Genomic DNA, 18,275 nt, shown 5'->3' on the forward strand with positions numbered 1-18,275 from the left:
GAGGCTGGGAAATGAGTTTTTTTCTATTCAGCTTCTACGATGTAAGAGAGCAGAGGAGAACAGGCCTGAGAAGAGGTGTGTGTGAGCTAACGTACAGTGGCTACCAGGACACTGCCCAGAAACTCTTTTCCAACATTCTCACTGTACAGATGACCAAACTGAGTTCTGGAAATGGGAAGTAGCTTTGCCAAGGTCCCGTAACTGCATGAAGTGATAGCCAGATCTAGAGTCCTGGTCTCCCAGCTCCCAGTCCAGAAAGCTGACCACTGGACCACCCAAGGAATAGAGTTTGACATAGTCTGTGACTGAAGCTCCGTTGAAGTAGTAGAATATCATCCAGAAAATGAGGTGATGGATCTAAAACTCTCGGCAGCGGGCAGAGGACATAGCAGCTTCCATTTGAGCTCTCCTTCCTCCCTCCCTAAGAATCTGAGATAATTCGGTGGGAGCCACAGAAGCTGGGCCAAGTCAAAGCAGGCTCCTTCTGAGCTCCCTGCCTATTGTGTAGGTTGTTCACCCCCTCGTCCCTTTGGCACGTTGATGTTTGCGTGTGTGATAGCAGAGGCAATCTCATGATGAGCACCATGGTATCGTAGAATTTCCCTGTCATTGTTAATGTGCTGTTCTTGTCTTCTGTCCCCTCCTGTTATCGGACCAAACAGAAGTATTCTGCTGTTTCTCTCTGCAACATCTCCACAGAAGTCCTGAAGGTCATCAACGCCACGGAGGAGTTGATAGCAGAGTCCGCGGGCTCCTGGGAATTCCCACCCGGCTTTCCAGACAGAGAGAAGGGGACATTTCCTCTGGGGACAGACCAAGTGAGACTGGATGAGCAGCTGACTTCCCTGGAAGAAAACGTAAGACAGTGTGGCTGCGCCTTATGTGGGGCAAACTTGTGCAGAGGGGCAGCCGAGGAAGCTGTAGCTCATCACAAAGAGTGCGAAGACACAGACACACCCCCGCCACCGCCACCACCATAGCAAAATCGTTCTCAGGAAGAGTCTTAGGCTGGGTTCCACAGAGGCATATCTTGGGATGAGGGTTTGCATACAAGTGATTTATTAGGGAGGTCCTCCCAGGGGAGGCTGGAAAGAGAGTGGAGGGGAGAGGGAAGAAGCGGAGCCACGCGGTGCTCTTAGACAAGGGCACCTCAGTCTCTGTCCGCAAGCAAAGTGTCCATAGCAGCCCAAAGGCAGTCTTCTGTATAGATTAGAGCTGTTGGGAACAAAAGCACATTGAAGTTTCAGGGGCAGGGAGGGGAGGATGCGAAAGCTATAAAAGAGATCTGTGGGGACCCAGGTAGAGCATCGCTGGTGCCTCTGTAGGGAACGAGTATGGTTGCCCACAGAGATGAGGTCCCTACAACTGTCTGCCCTGCTGCACAGATATGTCTGTTGGTCATGGATTTTTTTATCCTTCTGACTTGTGAGGAAAGAAAGAACGTAATAGATTCTTACATATAAATATCCACGATTGTTGCTAAGTATAAAGGTCCGAGGAGAATTCTCCAACAATGCAGACCAGGGGTGACACAGAGAGATCTCAACGTTAGCCACACAGGCCATGGTCACCATTTCCAGTTGGCATGGTCCTGCCCATAAAGCTGGCATCAAATCGGGTCAGATGATTCCATCTTTCCAAACCCAGAAGAGTCAACCCTGACTAATGAATGCTGTTCTCAGAAATCAAGAACTGTTATTAGAGGAAATTTTTGCTAAAAGTAGAAACAACAAATCAAAATGACTTAAAGTTAAAAAAAAAAAAAAAGCCAATATTTGTTTCACTTTAAAGTTAAAGACTCTCTCCCTTTGGATTCCCCCATAAAACCTAAGCGTACGTCTCTCTGACCACTTACCTCACTTTACTGTCCTTTCTGTTCACCTGTCTGTCTCCCCTTACATCGGCACCATTGGCATTTGGGATTAGATAATTCTTTGTTCTGAGGGGCTGTCCTGTGCGTGGTAAGATATTTAGCAGTATCGCTGGTCCCTCCCCACTATAAGCCAGGGGGAGCCTCCTCCTAGTTGTGACGATCAAAAATGTCTCCAGACATAGGCAAACGTTGGAGGGCGGTGACGTAGAGAGGCGGGGGGCACAATCTCCCCAAGGCTGGGGACCAGGTACGTAAATTCCTGCAGCACAGGACCTGCTGGCTTTTAATCTGTAGCCCTAGCCCTTGGCCAGAGCCTGACACAGAGGAGGTGCTGGAAGAATGCTTATCTGACGTATGATTACATCAGATGGACGAAGTGCTTTTTTTTCAGGAAGAAACGTTTTATTTCTAATGTGCAGGGTCTCTGTGCCTTAAATATGTCTAATACAGTTCTTTGAGCACTGATAGCTCTCATCTAGGACACCCAGAATTGAAAAGGTTAAAATAAAGATAAGGTTCACCAGGAAAGGGATGCATTTTTTTTTTTTTAACAAAGTACGGTATCAAAAAAACTTACAACGCATGAGATAATCCGGATTTAAATGACGGCGGTTGGTTCGCATGGCATACCTAAAGCAAAGACGGCATGCCTTTCTGCTCCCCAAGGAGCATGTTGAAAAACAGCCTTGCCAGAGTTTTTGTTTTGAAAGAGTCTTTTATTGTACGTTATGTTTCTCTTCTTGGGTTTGTTAACGCTTTCAGTTGGAAACACATCCACTTACCCACTGATTCAAGATGTCACCTACCCCAGCAGGAACATGGGCTGAAAAGGTCTGGGTTTATAATTCACTGCTCCCTGTCCAGCATCTTAAGATGCCTCGCCTGTCCCCAGAGTTAACTGCCTCTTCCTTCCTCCTTCTTCCCTTCCCCGGCTCCAGCTTTTCAAATTTCACCGCAGAAGAAACTCCAGCCATGTTCCTTTGAATTCTGTGGGGTTTTGAGGCAGAGAAGGGATGACTCTTCTCTTTATCTCTTTAGTTCACCAGATCACAGAGCCCGGGCAGGTGGCTCCGCTCTGTGGTTTCCAGGATGGAATTCATTTGAGCAGCAGAAGGTCAAGGCCGATTGTAAAACGGGCCTCTGGGTGCAGCTGATTTAATGAAACCGAGCCTTTGGTCGGCCTGTGTTCTAAAGAGCGTGCCTTCCTTCCTCCGCTGCCTTTCTCCTTTGTGCTGAGGGACCCGGGGACCGGCAGAAATAGAAACAGCAACACTTATTCTCGCCTTCTGAACATTGGCTACTGCAGACCAGGACTCTGCGATGAAAGAGAACATTTGCTTGAGAAGGTTTCGCCTTTAAAAAGACTTCTGAAGCCTTCAGAGCTACATAAGATAAAAATGTCACATTCACAGGTCGAATCTCCTGTTTTCATAAACTGCCTTGTTAATAATCCACTTAATTAGAGGAAGGCATGGGGATTTCAGAATTCCCTTAGTCTGCCGGCTTTGACGCTTCTCACCTGCTGCTGCAGCTAACACTGTGAGATCAGCTCTGGTCTCCCCCAAAAGGCTCGGGCCAGTCCCAGCCTTGCCTGCACATACAACAGGGGCTCAGTTCCTGGGACTGAATGCCTGGGTCTCTCAGTATTTGATGCTCTTGCTGACAGCTGTAAAGCGTAGGATTCTACTCTACCTGTTGGGGTCTGTCTGACTGGGAGAGGAGAGTTTCAGGAAAGGATCATTGCCTGAGGTGTGGGCAAGATTAAGGGATGCTGGAGCATCCAGAGAGTCACAGGAGGAGGAAGCAGTCACCCACTCAGGCAGTGTAGCCCAGGGAGAACTGGTGTCTGGAGGGGCACCCCCTCATGGCAGCTGTCACCATGGCTCCCACACAGCTCCGGGAGAGAGCAGGGGAACAGAGCCTCAACTTCCTTCTGCCTTTGATGTCCTGCTGGTGTCTCCCGCTGGCCAAAGCCATCCCAGCCAGCAGGGGAGCCTTGGAGATGAAGTTCATACAGGTCAGCCCCACAGAGAACGGAGCAGGGCAGAGAAAGACGGAAAATGGAGCTAGGGGTCAACGGAGGACCACTAGCATGACCATTCTCAGACCCGTGGTGGGAAGAGCAGGGACCCACAAGGGCCACCTTGTGGATTTACACAGGGTCGTGAGTGGGAGGACTGAGTCGGCTCCCACCCCCATCTGAGGACCTCCTCATTCTCATCTTTGCTAAATGACAGACAGCCTGGGGTAGCCTGTAATTCCCAGCCAGAGAGGCAGTGGAGAGACCGTCCCAACTTCCCTGTTAGCTCTTCCCTGTAACTCTTGGCAGCACCGCATATGTTGGCCATTATACAGCCAGTGGCAGCAGACACAGTGGAACTCCACCACGAGGAGCCCAGCTCTGTCACAGAACCAGGACCAGGCAGAGGATGTTGGTCCTCCTTATATGATGCCCTTGGCACAGAAGGGGAGTGAACTAGAACCTGTGGAGGTGGTCATGGCTTCTCGGGAGGTTTTCCACCCTCAGAGAGTAAGAAAAGAAATACTAACAGTTACTGTCTAATCTTAGTCCCCTAAAGTGTATCTCATGGAGGCCAAGTCCAGTAAGATGCTCTAAGATCAAATATGCTTGAGAAATCTGTGTACTCTTCCTAGGAAAACTGAGATACACATTAGCCCATTAAAGGCTCTGAGAAGTCCTGCAGTAATCTGCTTAATTCTCTTTATCCCAGGGGCTTTGACCACAAAGTCCTCCCTTAATTTCATCCCTTCAACCATTTCGCGAAAGGCTGGTTGAACCAGAGCCACTCAGTGGGGTCGTGATGACTAGAGTCACAGGACATAGATTATTCAGACATGGTAATTGTAGTTTTCACCAAAAGTGGACGTTTATTAAGCAAGCAATTCCAGGTTAATGTTTTTCGATGGGTTATTTTTTAATACTAGAATAACGTTTTCAATGTCACATTGACTTATAACCATGACACATTGTCACATTGACCTATAACCATGACGACTCTAGCGCCCTTATGAAATGTAAAACATCATGACAGTCCACCTGAGATTAGGTACCACAGCATTGCAGGGTAGGGTGGATAAAGGCATGAGACCTAGCAGCCCTCCGAGCTCAGATCCAGGCCCCACCACTTCCCAGCTGTGAGGCCTGGAGAAGTCACCGAGCCGCTAGGACACAACGTCCTCATCTTTATTATAGTGATTATAATAGCATCTCCCTCGAGGGTTGCCGTGAGCATTAAATAAGTCCCATGAAGCCCTTGGCTCAACACTTGGCTCAATAAATACGTGTCATCATCACCGTCACCATCCTTGCTGTCATTGTCATCCTGCAGTCCTTTAGGCACTGTCACCTTGGCTGTAAGTTCCTGTTCAGCTGGGGTCAGTGCCAAACCACTGAACGTCCCCTGGTGCCAGGAAAGCAGGCTTTTAGGGAACACGAAGTAAAAGATGAACATTCTGGCCTGGCTGAGGGCTTCGAGCCATCTCATATTGCTTTGTCTTGACAAAGAAAACAAAGAACCTTAGCGGATGACCATGCCAAAGACAAAACAACAAGGTGCTTTTAAGTCATCACAGCCACAGGGTGTGATGCTGCTGAGTTGCGCATATTTCTGGAAAAATCGAAGTTTCAAGATTTCGAGACCAAAATTATATCAAGTAATATTTAACGATTGCCACACTCAGATTATTCATTTCACTTAAACTACAATTCCGAATTTCATTTCATTGTGCAAAACTATAAGTTTATATTTAAAAGTATCTTATCAAAATAAATTTACCTTTTTTGGTGTACGTGGAAAAAGTGCACGATCCAAACTCACAACTGCCCTGACAATCATTCTTCTCTCTTTCCTCTCTTCCCTCTCTCTCTCTAATTTTTCTTCTCTTGTGAAAAAAAGAAAAAAAAATGCTCTTCAACTTTGAAACTTTTAACAGACCTATTTTTAATTTCTCCACTCAGCTCTGAAATGTTCATCATTTCTTTCATACGACAGACAATAAAGACGTGTTTCTTGTTTCAAAGACAAAGGATAAACTGTGGGGATCTTTTAGAAACAAATTCTCTAATGCTCGCTTAGGATAAAGAAATCTAAAGCTAAGGGCAACCTGGAATATGGCACTTTTCAGCAGGCATTCGATTCGTGGCCCCCGATGCGGCTGACAGATCCCTTAACGTGACAGCCACTTTGTCGGCCGCTGTTCCCACAGCCCAGCTAACTGTGCTTGGAGATGCACAGGGAGGTTTGCTTTCACCCGACCGCTCCCCGCCTTCGCTCCACTTTGAAAGGCCTTTTAACACGGATGCACGAAACATGCCAAGGAGCATCTCCGGGTTCTTTTCCCCTCCCCACCAACGCTCAGCCTCGGTTAGCGCGGAAGACGTGCATGACTTGTGTGCAGAAGCCCCGGGCTTGCCTAACTAGGTTATGTTTTCAGCTCCAGTTAAAGGAACTGTCAAAGGATTGACTGCTTCCCAGTCAAATCAACTCTAAGTAGCTGTGATGACATGACTAGAGCTTTATAGATGTTATTAAACCTCATGAACCTCTAAGTAATTACCCTCTTTGGATACGTCTGGTCCCTTGTGTTGTCGGTGGCTTCACACCATCACTAATTAGGCTGAAGAAGCATATTTCATTCACCCTAGCTGGCATCCCTCAGTCTGAATTATCCCAATGATTTTACTTTGTTTGCCCACCTTTGTGGAATCACCTTATAAACTCATGAAATATTCAAAATATTTTTCCCTTTAATTTTTACTCAGATTGCTCCCTTGATCTGATTTTCTCTTTAATTTTTGGTAGCACACAAAAAAAAAACTGTCTTAATTGACAGATACATAGATTGGACATGCTTCTCTTAACAGCACACTATTTTCCAAGAAATAAAGTATTTTCTTACTACAAATTTCAGGTTCATTTTAATTCCCTTAGCCTGTTGCAAACAAGCCGAAGGTAATCAATCAAAGATAAGTTACTCAAACTTTGTAATTGCTTTGAATTAATTTCACCTCCATCATGTTTTTTAAATGTTTCTCAATTACAAAAATGCCAACCAAAATTTTTATTTGGAAAACTGCATCCTGAGTTTTTTCCTTCGTTTCTTGTGTCTTGATAGTATGATTGTTATAGTCACTGGACAAATTTCATAATGTATGTAGCTGATGTCATGCATTTTGTGCTATTTTATCATATTTCCAAAATTGACAAGTTGCTTTTTCTGGCAGGAAAGTAGGAAGGGGGCAGAAACGACAGTGAAGGAGTAGAAAGACCTCATGCCCCCATTTAAGTGCAAAGAATATGTAGACGTGGGGGCATTCCCTGTCCTTATCCCCCACCATTGAGACTAGTCCTCTCTCACTCTCTGGGGCCCCCTGAGAAGGCCCCACAGTCCTGAATCTGCGGACCTGAGCTCAAGGCTGTGCCTCCTCTGCAGGTGTACCTGGCGGCAGGCACAGTGTATGGACTCGAAGGCCAGCTGAATGAGCTGGAAGATGCTGCCCGCTGCATCCACAGTGGCACTGGTGAGACCGAACTTGCCGATCTGGAGGACCAGGTGGCCACGGCTGCAGCCCAGGTCCACCATGCTGAGCTCCAGGTAAGAACTCTCCTCTCGGCCCAGATAGGGGACCACCTGGAAAAAGGAGAAGACACCCCATCTTCCACAAGAATCATTTCAAAGCCTTTGTACTTATCAGTTCCTACCATTTTCAGCACACTTGAATGGACGTGGCCCTTCAGGGTAGAGCCCACCAAATCCTCCTTTTTTAAAGTTCAGCCTTGCTTTCCACAAATTATAACCTTGATAATAGATCAGACTTTTCTTTAAAACCTATGCCACTTTCCTCTTTGAAAAATCTCTGACCCATAAGCAAGTCTCCTTGCTATGTAGGTTTCCATTCCACCCCAAGACCACCCTTCCAATGTTTATCACACTGTTAATTATTTAGTTAATGCCCGTTTTCCCCACGATGTACTAAAGGTTCTATGAGGACGGGACTATAGCTGTCTGGCTTAACACAGTAACCCCAGTGCCTAAGCACAGTACCCAACACAGGTTTGGCACTCAGTAAAAATGGAAAATAAAATAAAATAAAAATGAGATGAGTAAGTAAATATGGGAAGTGTAGATTTCTCAGACCAGTATTGTACATGGTTTAGATACTGCTACTTCAGAACTGATCACTGTATTAACTATAATTTCGTGAAGATGCCTGTGTGCAGTTTTCATGGATAGTCCTTGGCCTCTGACTCAGAATCAGAATTGATTCTCAGACTGATCATCAAACTGGAGTCCCTGGAGATACACTCAGGGACCCATGAGAAATGCTGGTCTCTGCAGCATAAGCTCGGTGTAGACCACTGGTTCACTGATATTTCTATAACCCTGCAGCTTAAAACTGCAGAATTGGGGGTCAATAGAAACACTTCTGGATAGAGCTGAAAATCTTCACCGATAATTATTTTTTAAATAACTATTTTTATTTTCAAGGAAAGCAGGCTTTTAGAGTCGAAAATCACAACCACCACTGACATCATTAAACACTCTTGAGAATGCAAGGGCTCCGATTCTCCGCTCTGTGGCTAGGAACGGCCTCATCACAGAAGGCCCCGTTGACTATTATCAGCAGGAGGGGCTGAAGAGCAAATCTCTTGAAATAAAAATCATTTTCCATAAATGGCACCCAACATTCAATCGATTTTTAGTCAAAGTTACGTAAAGATATAAAGTGGAATCAAATCATTTGTTTTCTGGGGGTGCATTTTGCCGTAAATATTTTTTGAATGGTTTAGCAAGAATAAATTTTATTTGTGGGTGTTTCGGAAGGTTCTGTTGGAATAACTAGTTACTTCTGCTTCCAGATTTTTCTAGGCTTAAAGTATTGGCACCAGATCTTATGACAGAAAATCCTGGAGTCCAAAATGCCTATTTTCCCATACGTTTGGATGTGCCTATTAATTTATTATTTATTTTAAAATATTACAATGATGGCATCAATAATACCTAATGTTCAGTGAGCCTTCCTTTGTGCCAGGACTTATACTGAGGATGCTGTCCACTGCGTCTTGCAGGGTCACCTCTGGGGGTGCTCCTGGGGAAAGCCTCTCTTAACTCTTTGTATCAGGAAAAGCTGTTCTTCTGAGTACTTACTTGGTCTTTATCTCGTGGACATAGAGTCCTACACAGATCTCTTTGCTTCAGCTCTCAGGAAACTCAGAGCTGAATTAGTCTTCTTCTTCTATCAAGTGTAGGAGTCATTGAGCATGCAGTCTTAGAAATAAAGTGGAATATAACTAGATGCTTGGATGGATGGATGGATGGATAATAGATACATAGATACATAGATACTTAGATACATAGATAGACAGACAGATAGACAGACAAAATGTAGGCAAAATCAGCCCTCAGTAGTCTCCTTTCCTCTCTCTTTGTCCTCTGCCTATGGACTAAAACTTGAAAAATTAAACCCATTTCCGCTTATCCAAAGAAATCCCAAACACCAGTTCCTGGTAGTCAGCAAATCCGGAAGTCAGCAGCCTGCTCTGTTCCTCAGTGTTCCTGAGCCAGGCCCTCCAACGAAACTGCTTCTAGGAGCACATGTGGTCATCAAATCCACACCATCTGCATATGACAGATGAAAGTTTAGCCCGCGATCTTTCTCAGAGGCTTTTGCACAGTTTATTGAACTATAAACCAAAGAATGCAGCTCTCAGTGTGAAACCTGAGGAGTCAGAACAGGAAGGCGTCTGGGGGCCGGGAAGGGCAAGGGCCACGTGGTGGCCCCTTCTGGGGGCTGCCTGCTGGGCAGCAGTGCTTGCGTTCTTTCTCCAGCTGCCACAGTCTCGGCCTTCACCTACCTCCTCTTCCTTTTCTGACGAGGACCGCCACTCCTCGCAATAGGGGAAGCGTCTCTCATATCTGCTGACTTGTCGGTCCCCTCTGCACGTCTCACAGCACCTATCTCAGGAGGTTTTGTCTAAATGAGCTGTTGATAAATGAGAGCAGAATTAGAGTTTGTCTTGAGCATCTCCAAATAGTTAAGGGATGGGGGAGGCAACGGAGACCTCGGGGTGACGTGCACGCGTTGGCAGCTGGGCCTGCTTTCAGGCTACTTGTTCCACGGCCCAGCACCGCTCAGCCTGCACCATCTCAGCAGGACGGCTGTGGTCCCTACCTCCTCCCGCGACTCCGCCAGCCTTCTCCTGCCTCTTCCAGTGTCCCCCGTGCCAGCCTTGGCAAGTCCCCTGAGAATATGGCCAGAGCATGAGCCCTGGCATCAGTTCCAAAGTCCGCCCCAGACCAGCTGCGAGATATCGGGTATATTACTTGTCCCTCTGAGTGATATTACTTGTCCCTCTGAGCCACAGTTTCCTCATCTGTAAAACCAGAGGATGGTACCTAACGGGATTACAAAGGAGTTCACGAATGAAGCGGGAATGATGTATGTATGTAAAGCACTTAGCATACTGACAGCCTGTAGTAATGCCCTTGTCTGTGAACAGAGACTGTGTCTTCTTCATGCCTAGGACAGAAATGGACCAGCTCTTTCTGAGCTCCAAGTGGGCTCTTGCTCTCTATAGCTGCCTTAAGACACTGTTGGAAGGAAATCTGAGCTCCTTCCGACCTTTTGATGTTACAGTCAGGGAAACTGATGCCCAGACAGAGGACGGAGTTTCTCAAGGCCACTTGGCCTCTTAATAGAGGAAACGGACTTGAACCAGGGGTTGCTAGGCCTCCCTCCCGAGACCTGATGCTGTGCTTTTGCATTCGTGATGTCATGGAGGAATGAAGCAGGACCTATAAATCATACTTGCTTTTCAAAGCTCACATCAAGTGTTGCCTCCCAAGGAAGCCTTTCCGGACCACTCCACCCCTGTGCTGAGCCAGATGGCCCCGGGCCAGGGTTCCCATTACACCCTGGGCTTCCATTATCCCTAGGCGTACTCTGACATGAGTGGCATGCTCTAGAACTAGCAACTAGAAATTTAAATTTTAAAAAAAGGGCCTGTGTTTAATTTTCTCACTATAGCATTAGATAGAGAAGTGCTTGGTAGAAGTGGAATGAATGCGCACACAGCAAAGCAGATTTATTCTTTATAGATTCGAAACACTTTTTAACAAAGATTTCCCCCTCCTGTGCTTCCTCCCTACCGATCCTGTCTGTTACATTAAGATTACTGATATCGAGAGCCGGATTTCAGCCCTGACCGTTGCAGGATTAAACATAGCTCCGTGTGGGCGCCTCACGAGAAAACGAGATCAGAAGCAAAGAAACCAGGTGCGTTTGTCCCTCACTCCCTCTGTGGGAATTTTGCACGGCCTGGAAATTTTAGAAGACAAAATATGTTTGGCTTCGAGAAGGTGTATTGATTGCTGTGTTCTGTTTGTAGGTCCAGACTATAGACACATCAAGGCAGCAGAGGAGGAAACTGCCTGCTCCGCCGGTGAAAGGTATGCTTGATTACAACCACAGAGCCACCAAAGAATTGAGCCTGGCTCATTCGCTTTGAGTAACGCAGTGATCTGAGGACCAGATCTAATGGCACGTTCTCACCCGAATTTGCTCTCGTGATGAGTCTGTCTTGACTTGGATCCCCTCAAGAAGCAGACCCTGGGACAAGGATGTGAGTGCAAGTAGTTTATTAGGGAGGTGATTCCAAGAAGCACTGGCAGGGGAAGACAGAGATGATCCAGGGAAGAAAATTAAGCCAACACGAGGTGCTATATACGGCTGGGAGCTTCTGGGAGACAGCACTGACTACGCCTCAGAGTTTCCTGCCCAGAGAGTGGGAAGATGAGGTAGTCAACTCTCATCCATCACTGGTTACAGGTTACTCCCGTGGGGACACTGACTCCCTGGTACTTCTGACTTGCCCCATGCATGGGCAACAGAGTGGTGGTGCTCAGAGTGAGCTAGAGTGGTGACTGTTGGGGTGATGTAGGCAGGGTGCCACAAGCATCTAACACAGTGCCCAACCTAGAAGGCCTTCCAGCAATGCCAGTTATGTCAACCTTATTCTGGACGTTTTCAATGAAGTTCCTGGATTCGGGAGCCACATGATGATGCCAAACTAGAAATTCAGTTCTACAAATTAGAAAAGCACAAAGTCAGAAGATATATGTTTGAATCTTGGTTCCACCGTTCATTGTATAACAGACATTTATTGAATGCCAACTTTCTATACCACAAAAACCTAGACAATTGAAATTTATTACAGATCCACGATACCCTACTTGAAACCCTTGGGTCATTATGTGTTCCAGAATTTCTTGGATATTAGAAAGATAATAGGGTGTATATACTGTATATGTCATAACAGCCCCCCTTCATGGTGTCTGGGGCAGTGTCTGATAAACACATCAGTATCCTTGCAGGAAGGCATGAGAATGTTCACACTCTATAGGATGGACAAGGACTTTAAATGGCTGCATGTCAGTTCAAGTCAGGTTTTGCCATCAGAAATTTTGGCTACCAAGTTATAAATATGTGCAGTTTTTAGAGCCTTTTATATTGCAGAGTTGCAAATAAGAATTTATGGATTATATTGGATTATCTCCAAGCTGCCTTTTCCCAGAAAGCCAGTAATAATGCCTTGATTTATTTGGTTCACCATAAAAATAAATAAAAAATAAAGATTCCATAGTCAGACCTTGGGGCCAGAATGAGATTCCAAACCTAGAACAAAAATCTGGGTCATCTGGACACCTGGTCTGTCTTCCTTAATGACTGGTCCAGCTCCTGGGTAACACTTATTCCTGTTCGTTTCCTTTTAGCTGAAAACACTGAGGCATCTTCAGTGACCACTATGAAGACATTCAATCGCAACTTCATTCTCCAAGGCTCCTCGACAAACAAGACGAAAGAAAGTAAAAGCACCACCGAGGATGCGATGGTAAATGTCATCTCTGCCCTGATCCCCGTCACTTCCACTGTAGTTGGTACCTCCATCCTGCAGCTTCCCTATTAGAGCCCCAAGAAGCATCCTTCCTTCATGGCCTGTTGGTGGCGGGTGGTGGGGATCTAAAAGTGACAAACGCCAGGCCTGGTATTGCCCAACTCTTTGATAGGTGGATACATCCCCTCATCTGTATCTCCAGCTCCTTGTCAGAACCAGGTTTGGTATAAGAGAAATAAAAATGCATACACAGGAATGTAAGGTCTGGTGGAGGTATAAGATTTTGTATTCTGCTTTTGAATTATACTTACCCTTCCTTAAATTTCCTGTCAGCCATTAATTACTTGTTGTGTTCCTGGGGAAAAAAAAAAGTCAGCAGCTGCCCCTATGTGAGGCAAAGCAAGGACAGAAGATAATTTCCACGAACTCTAGAGATCATATAGGATCGTTTGCCTAAACACCACCACGTGCTTCGAGATGGTGGCAAATCTTGATGCTGCCTATGTGGGAGATGATGATCCAGCTAAAATGCCTCAGCGGTGCCATTGTGCCAAAGACAGATGATGTCTGGGGCGACAAGACTGAAGCGAGGATAAATGGGTTCTGGTGCTTTTCATGCATCGCCTGTCTCTCCCTTCCCCCTCCTCTTTCTCACTGTTCCTGTCTCCTCAGCAAAAAAGCACCAGGTGATGGCATGATGGGGGGCCTGCCGCTTTGAATTACAAACGACACAGCTATTAGACACCAGGAGACAACCGTGCTGTGTGTTGCCTCTCCTTCACTGGTCAGCCATCACCCCTGACCTTTCAAAGTCCAGTTACCTTGCTCCTGGCCATTACTTCGAAGAGCTAAAAAGATTCATTATTACACTAAAAGGGCAGATCGCTAGGGCCAGAGAGGGAATCTATCGTAAATCAGATAGTTAGAAATAAATTACCTTTCATAGAGCTAGCCCATAGATGGGAGGTTGCCAGGGGCTGTGGGGACGGGGAATAGGAACAAACTGCTCAGCGGGTAAAAGGTCTTACTTTACAGCGATGGGAATGGTTTGAAACTAGACAGGGGTGGTGGTTGCACAACATTGTGGACACACTAAACGTCACCAGCTCGTTCACTCTAAAATGGTTATTTTTATGTTATGCGAATATCGCTTCAATAAGTTATTTTTAAAATTACCTTTAAATAACACAGAGTGGATAAAAATGAAAGAATAGACAATATTTATTTTAAAAATGCAAACAAAAAAAGGACAGAAATATTACTTTCGAACAAAGTAGAATTCCATACGAGAGCATTTAGAGAAAATAAGGGAGGATGTTTTAATTTTGATAAAATAAAATAGTCACTCATGAGCCTTTCTTGATTTGGCAAACAACAGAGCAATACAGTTCATTGTGCCACGGTTGGTGACTTCAAAATTCCCTTAATTAAGAAATTTAACTTTATACTTTACAGAGGATTCTTTTTCTTTCCAACCATCAATGGACCATTTATAAAAACTGATTTTACACCAGCTACAAAGGAAACCTCAATAAATTCCAAAAAATTGAAAGTCTAAAACTACCTTCTGTGACCCCAATGCCAAGAATAATCGAGAATGGCACATCGTTCAGTGGAGCTTTCTGAGATGACGGAAGTGTTCTTTGCCTGCATTACCCGGTGTGGTAGCCTAGGTGGCTACTGCCTTAGAGGAACTGACTTTTGAGTTTTTATTTAATTTTAATTAATCTAACTGTAAACAGCCACATGTAGCTAGTAACGACTGTATTAGAGAGGGTAAATCTAGAAGATTAGAACAAAAGTTAAAGAGAAACCCTACTTGGACTTATAAAGTACGTGCACCCACATACACAACTACACGTAGATACAAACACATACACCTGCATACGCTCGCACACACGTTTCCAAGGAACTATGAATTAAAGAGAAAAGCAAATCCATAGAGCGTTTAGAAAATGAAAACATTACATATATCAAAACATATGGGACACATATAAAACATGTAAAACTACAGAGTCAAATTCATACTATTAAATATTTTCTTTGTTATTAAAGAAAAAAGAAAAACTAATGAACTAAACATTAAATTCCAGACATCAAAGATAAATGCAGAAAACAATTAATTAAAACCAGAAAACTACAGACATGATGATAAATCTAAGAGTTTGTTCTTTGGAAAAATAGAAAATAGAAAAATTTTGTAAGCCAAGTCAAGAAAAAATAAGTAAAATCAAAATAAGAGATTATAATAGAGATACAAATTTTTTAATTTAAATATATAGTGTGAAAAAAGTCTTAAGTCTTAATTCTAATAAAATCAGAATCAAATCAGGATGTTGGTAAAAAAATGTCTTAAGAAATAAAATTCTAAAATTTATTAAACCTTCAAAAAAAGATTCTCGGCCTTTTGAGCTCCGCTTCTCTTGCTCAGGCCTGCTTCCACTTCTGGAAGTATACCTTCCCTTCTAATAAAACTTTTCTACTGTAAAAAAAAAAGATTCCTAGCCAAGTGGATTTGCTGATAAAATTTTTCAGGAACGATTAGTTCCCATGTAATATAAAATATTTCAGAACATTAAAAAAAATAGAAAACTAAAAGATTCCTGTGATGAAGCTACTAAAATGCCAGCTACCAGAGCCTGCCATGGCTGGTAACTGTGCACACGTGCTCCATTCCACTCACACACCCATGCACGTCCAGACACTCACAGACCACACACCAATTGTGCTGCTTCAGAGGAATAAATAAAATAAAATATTAGCAAATTAAACACAGCAGTACATTAAATAATAAATGACCGGGTATATTTTATAAGAATGCAAGAATACCTTTAATATCGAGATACTGATTAATAAATATCAGTAGTTCAATACAGAAAGCCATTTCTCAAATTAATTTATAGTTTAATCCAATTCTCATAAAAACCTCAGTGGGATTTTTTTTCAAGTTCACATAAGAATAAATCAGAAAGAAGAGACAAAAGCATTTTGCAAAGTTTAACTGACTTTCCTGCCAGATTTTCAAACAAATTAAAAGCTGTAAAGAAATTGATGATTAATGGAATAGAATAGAAAGCTCAGATACAGATACAGGTCCATATGAAATTGTGTTACATGACTTTAAAGCATTAGGAATTTGAGAAACAGTATAAATTATTTTAAAAAATAAAAACAAAACTGTGCTTGGCAAACCAGCGGGGTGGGGGGTGGGGAGTTGGTATTGGAAGGGCATCAATTTGCCTTATTCTATGTACCAAAATAAATTTCAGATGGATTAAGATGCCCATGTAAAAAATGCATCACTTTTTAAACATTGTGAAATATTTAGTCAATGAGCATGAATACCCTTTATGATATATAAAAGAAAGTGGTGGACGTTTTTAATTGCCTCTCCTCGCTTTTGCCGAGTGGCTGATGACTGTGTGCTCATTGTCTCACCCAGGAGCCCACCCTGGAGTCTGCTGTGATGTATTAGCACCATGGAACTCCACTGCCAGTGACCCACTGCCTCCGCCCCACACGACAGTGCCTTGACCCAACAGCCATTGAATACTGTACGGATTTCCACGTGAGGAGAGGGTCTGGGGAGGCCACCGTGCGCAGGGCTGTCCTGATGCCTCACCTAGAAAGCGTCCTAGACATCAGCATTGTGGTCTTGGCCACTCTCTGCCTTAGGCTCCCCGGGGAATCTGCGACAGAAAACCAAGACGCTGGCTTCCAACAGCAGAGCTTCGCTGCTGTGTGTCATCGTCACGATCTTTTGGGTATTTTTTTTTTAACCCTTCGATTTAATTAGAATTACATGAAACCGTTTGTCCAAAGGAAAATTGTTGGGGTGGGGGGATGGTAGAGGAAAGGGAGATGGGCATTATCATTTAATTCATAATCAGTTCTTATTAATCTTGCGAATGCTGAGGAGAAAAGAGAAAAACGCCCCTCTAGTGAGCACTAGGGACTCAAATCTGAGGAGTGCTCGGCCATCAAAGGTGCAGGTCTCCCTGCAGCCACTTCCTTCCTGCTAAACACCCACCTGTCATTCTGATTGCTTTGCAATCACAAGCCACAGACCGTGAAGCTCTGACTCACCCATGCCATGCCCAGATCTGTCTGAAACAATGGCTCGTGGAGAATTTAGGTTCCTCCTTGGACTGACTGAGACTTTCCCCACTCTGAAGGGGAGAAGGACCTGAGGAAGCCCACCACTGGCCTAACTTAAGGTACCATCCGGAATCAACGTGATGTGGTGTAGCAATGACGCATCTAAATAAGGTTTGGGTAAACGGATTATCTCAGACTATAACCACATGAGATAATGATGTCCTCCAAAGTTTATTTCCCCGTAAATATTCAGGAAAGGTAGTAAAATGACCTTAAAGACAAAAATGGTTAAAATAGCCTTAGAAAACATACAGGTATGAAAAAAGCAGGGACAAACTGTGAAGTTAATGGACAGAAGAGTTGACACTACATCCAGGTTTCTGGTCTCAAATGCATGACTATTTAGAGTGTGTTTATAAAAGCAAATGGAACTGGAATTTCACTCAATTAATCGAGCATTTGCAACCTTTTTTATTTGCTCCTGATATATTCTGAGTCTGGCAGGCAAGGGCATAGTATGACTGATGTTTATTTATTCTCATTTTAATCCTTAGAGCAACCCTATTTAGTAGGTATCCCCATTTTTCAGATCTGGAAACTGAGGGCCAGAGAGATTAATTTGCCAAAGTCACACCTTTAAGCCAAGTGTAATTAGAATGGCTCGTAAGAGCCTCACTGTGTGTTGTTTTCAACTTCTGCCTTCTTTCGCTGCAAGGCACGTTCTCAGACCTCGTTCGCTGCTGAAATGTGTGTGATGATCCTTTCCTGAGGGAGGTCTGCCTATCTTCCGATACTACTTCTTGCTGATGCGGTGTACGTGTTGACTAACAGAAACGACGCCTTTGAAACAAAGTAAACCTTTGGCTTTTTGTTCTGTTGGTGTGATTCAAAGCAAACAAATATAAATTGGAAAAACACAACAACTACAAAAAGATCTGAGTTCCAAATAGAATGGTTCCTTGAAGAGGCATGAGAAGCAACTATTGTGTTACAGTGTTAAAATAATCAGTTTTCTTTGACAAAAACGTGTACTGTGTAAGCCTTGCAAAAACAAAACAAAACAAAAAAAAACAGAAGACGCCTGCTCTATGGCATTTGAATTTTTACAGAGGTTTCCTTGTGCCAAATAAGTGCAAAGATTTAATTTACTATTAAAAACCATAAGCATATATGTTATAGTTCCAGAAGAATTATTTTGTCATCAAGTGATTTTGATCTTCAGTGTCAATCTTTATATTTAGATTAATTTTTATAAATGAAAATATTTTAATGGTTTAAGAAAAATGAGGACAATAGGACCATATCTTTGATGACTTCTGAAAGTTATGCTTGCCTTCATGTTATATGCACATTGCCAAGAATCACTGTCAAGAGAAATGATAAAGAAG

General features: G+C 43.8%; 1 protein-coding gene across 2 annotated transcripts in view; it reads left to right on the plus strand.

Moving 5' to 3' along the window:
- MYRIP (myosin VIIA and Rab interacting protein) overlaps window positions 1–18,275 on the plus strand; it is a 240,212-nt gene extending 221,937 nt beyond the window's left edge. For both annotated transcript variants that reach the window (XM_015591675.2, XM_015591674.2), the window contains 6 exons: window positions 663–857; window positions 7,328–7,489; window positions 11,067–11,171; window positions 11,284–11,344; window positions 12,668–12,786; window positions 16,232–18,275. In XM_015591675.2, coding sequence (XP_015447161.1) covers window positions 663–857; window positions 7,328–7,489; window positions 11,067–11,171; window positions 11,284–11,344; window positions 12,668–12,786; window positions 16,232–16,264 — 675 coding nt within the window. In that variant the 3' untranslated portion in view covers window positions 16,265–18,275. The remainder of the gene's footprint in view (window positions 1–662; window positions 858–7,327; window positions 7,490–11,066; window positions 11,172–11,283; window positions 11,345–12,667; window positions 12,787–16,231) is intronic.

The sequence above is a fragment of the Pteropus alecto genome, unplaced genomic scaffold (assembly GCF_000325575.1).
Source record: "Pteropus alecto unplaced genomic scaffold, ASM32557v1 scaffold156, whole genome shotgun sequence".
NCBI lineage: Eukaryota > Metazoa > Chordata > Mammalia > Chiroptera > Pteropodidae > Pteropus > Pteropus alecto.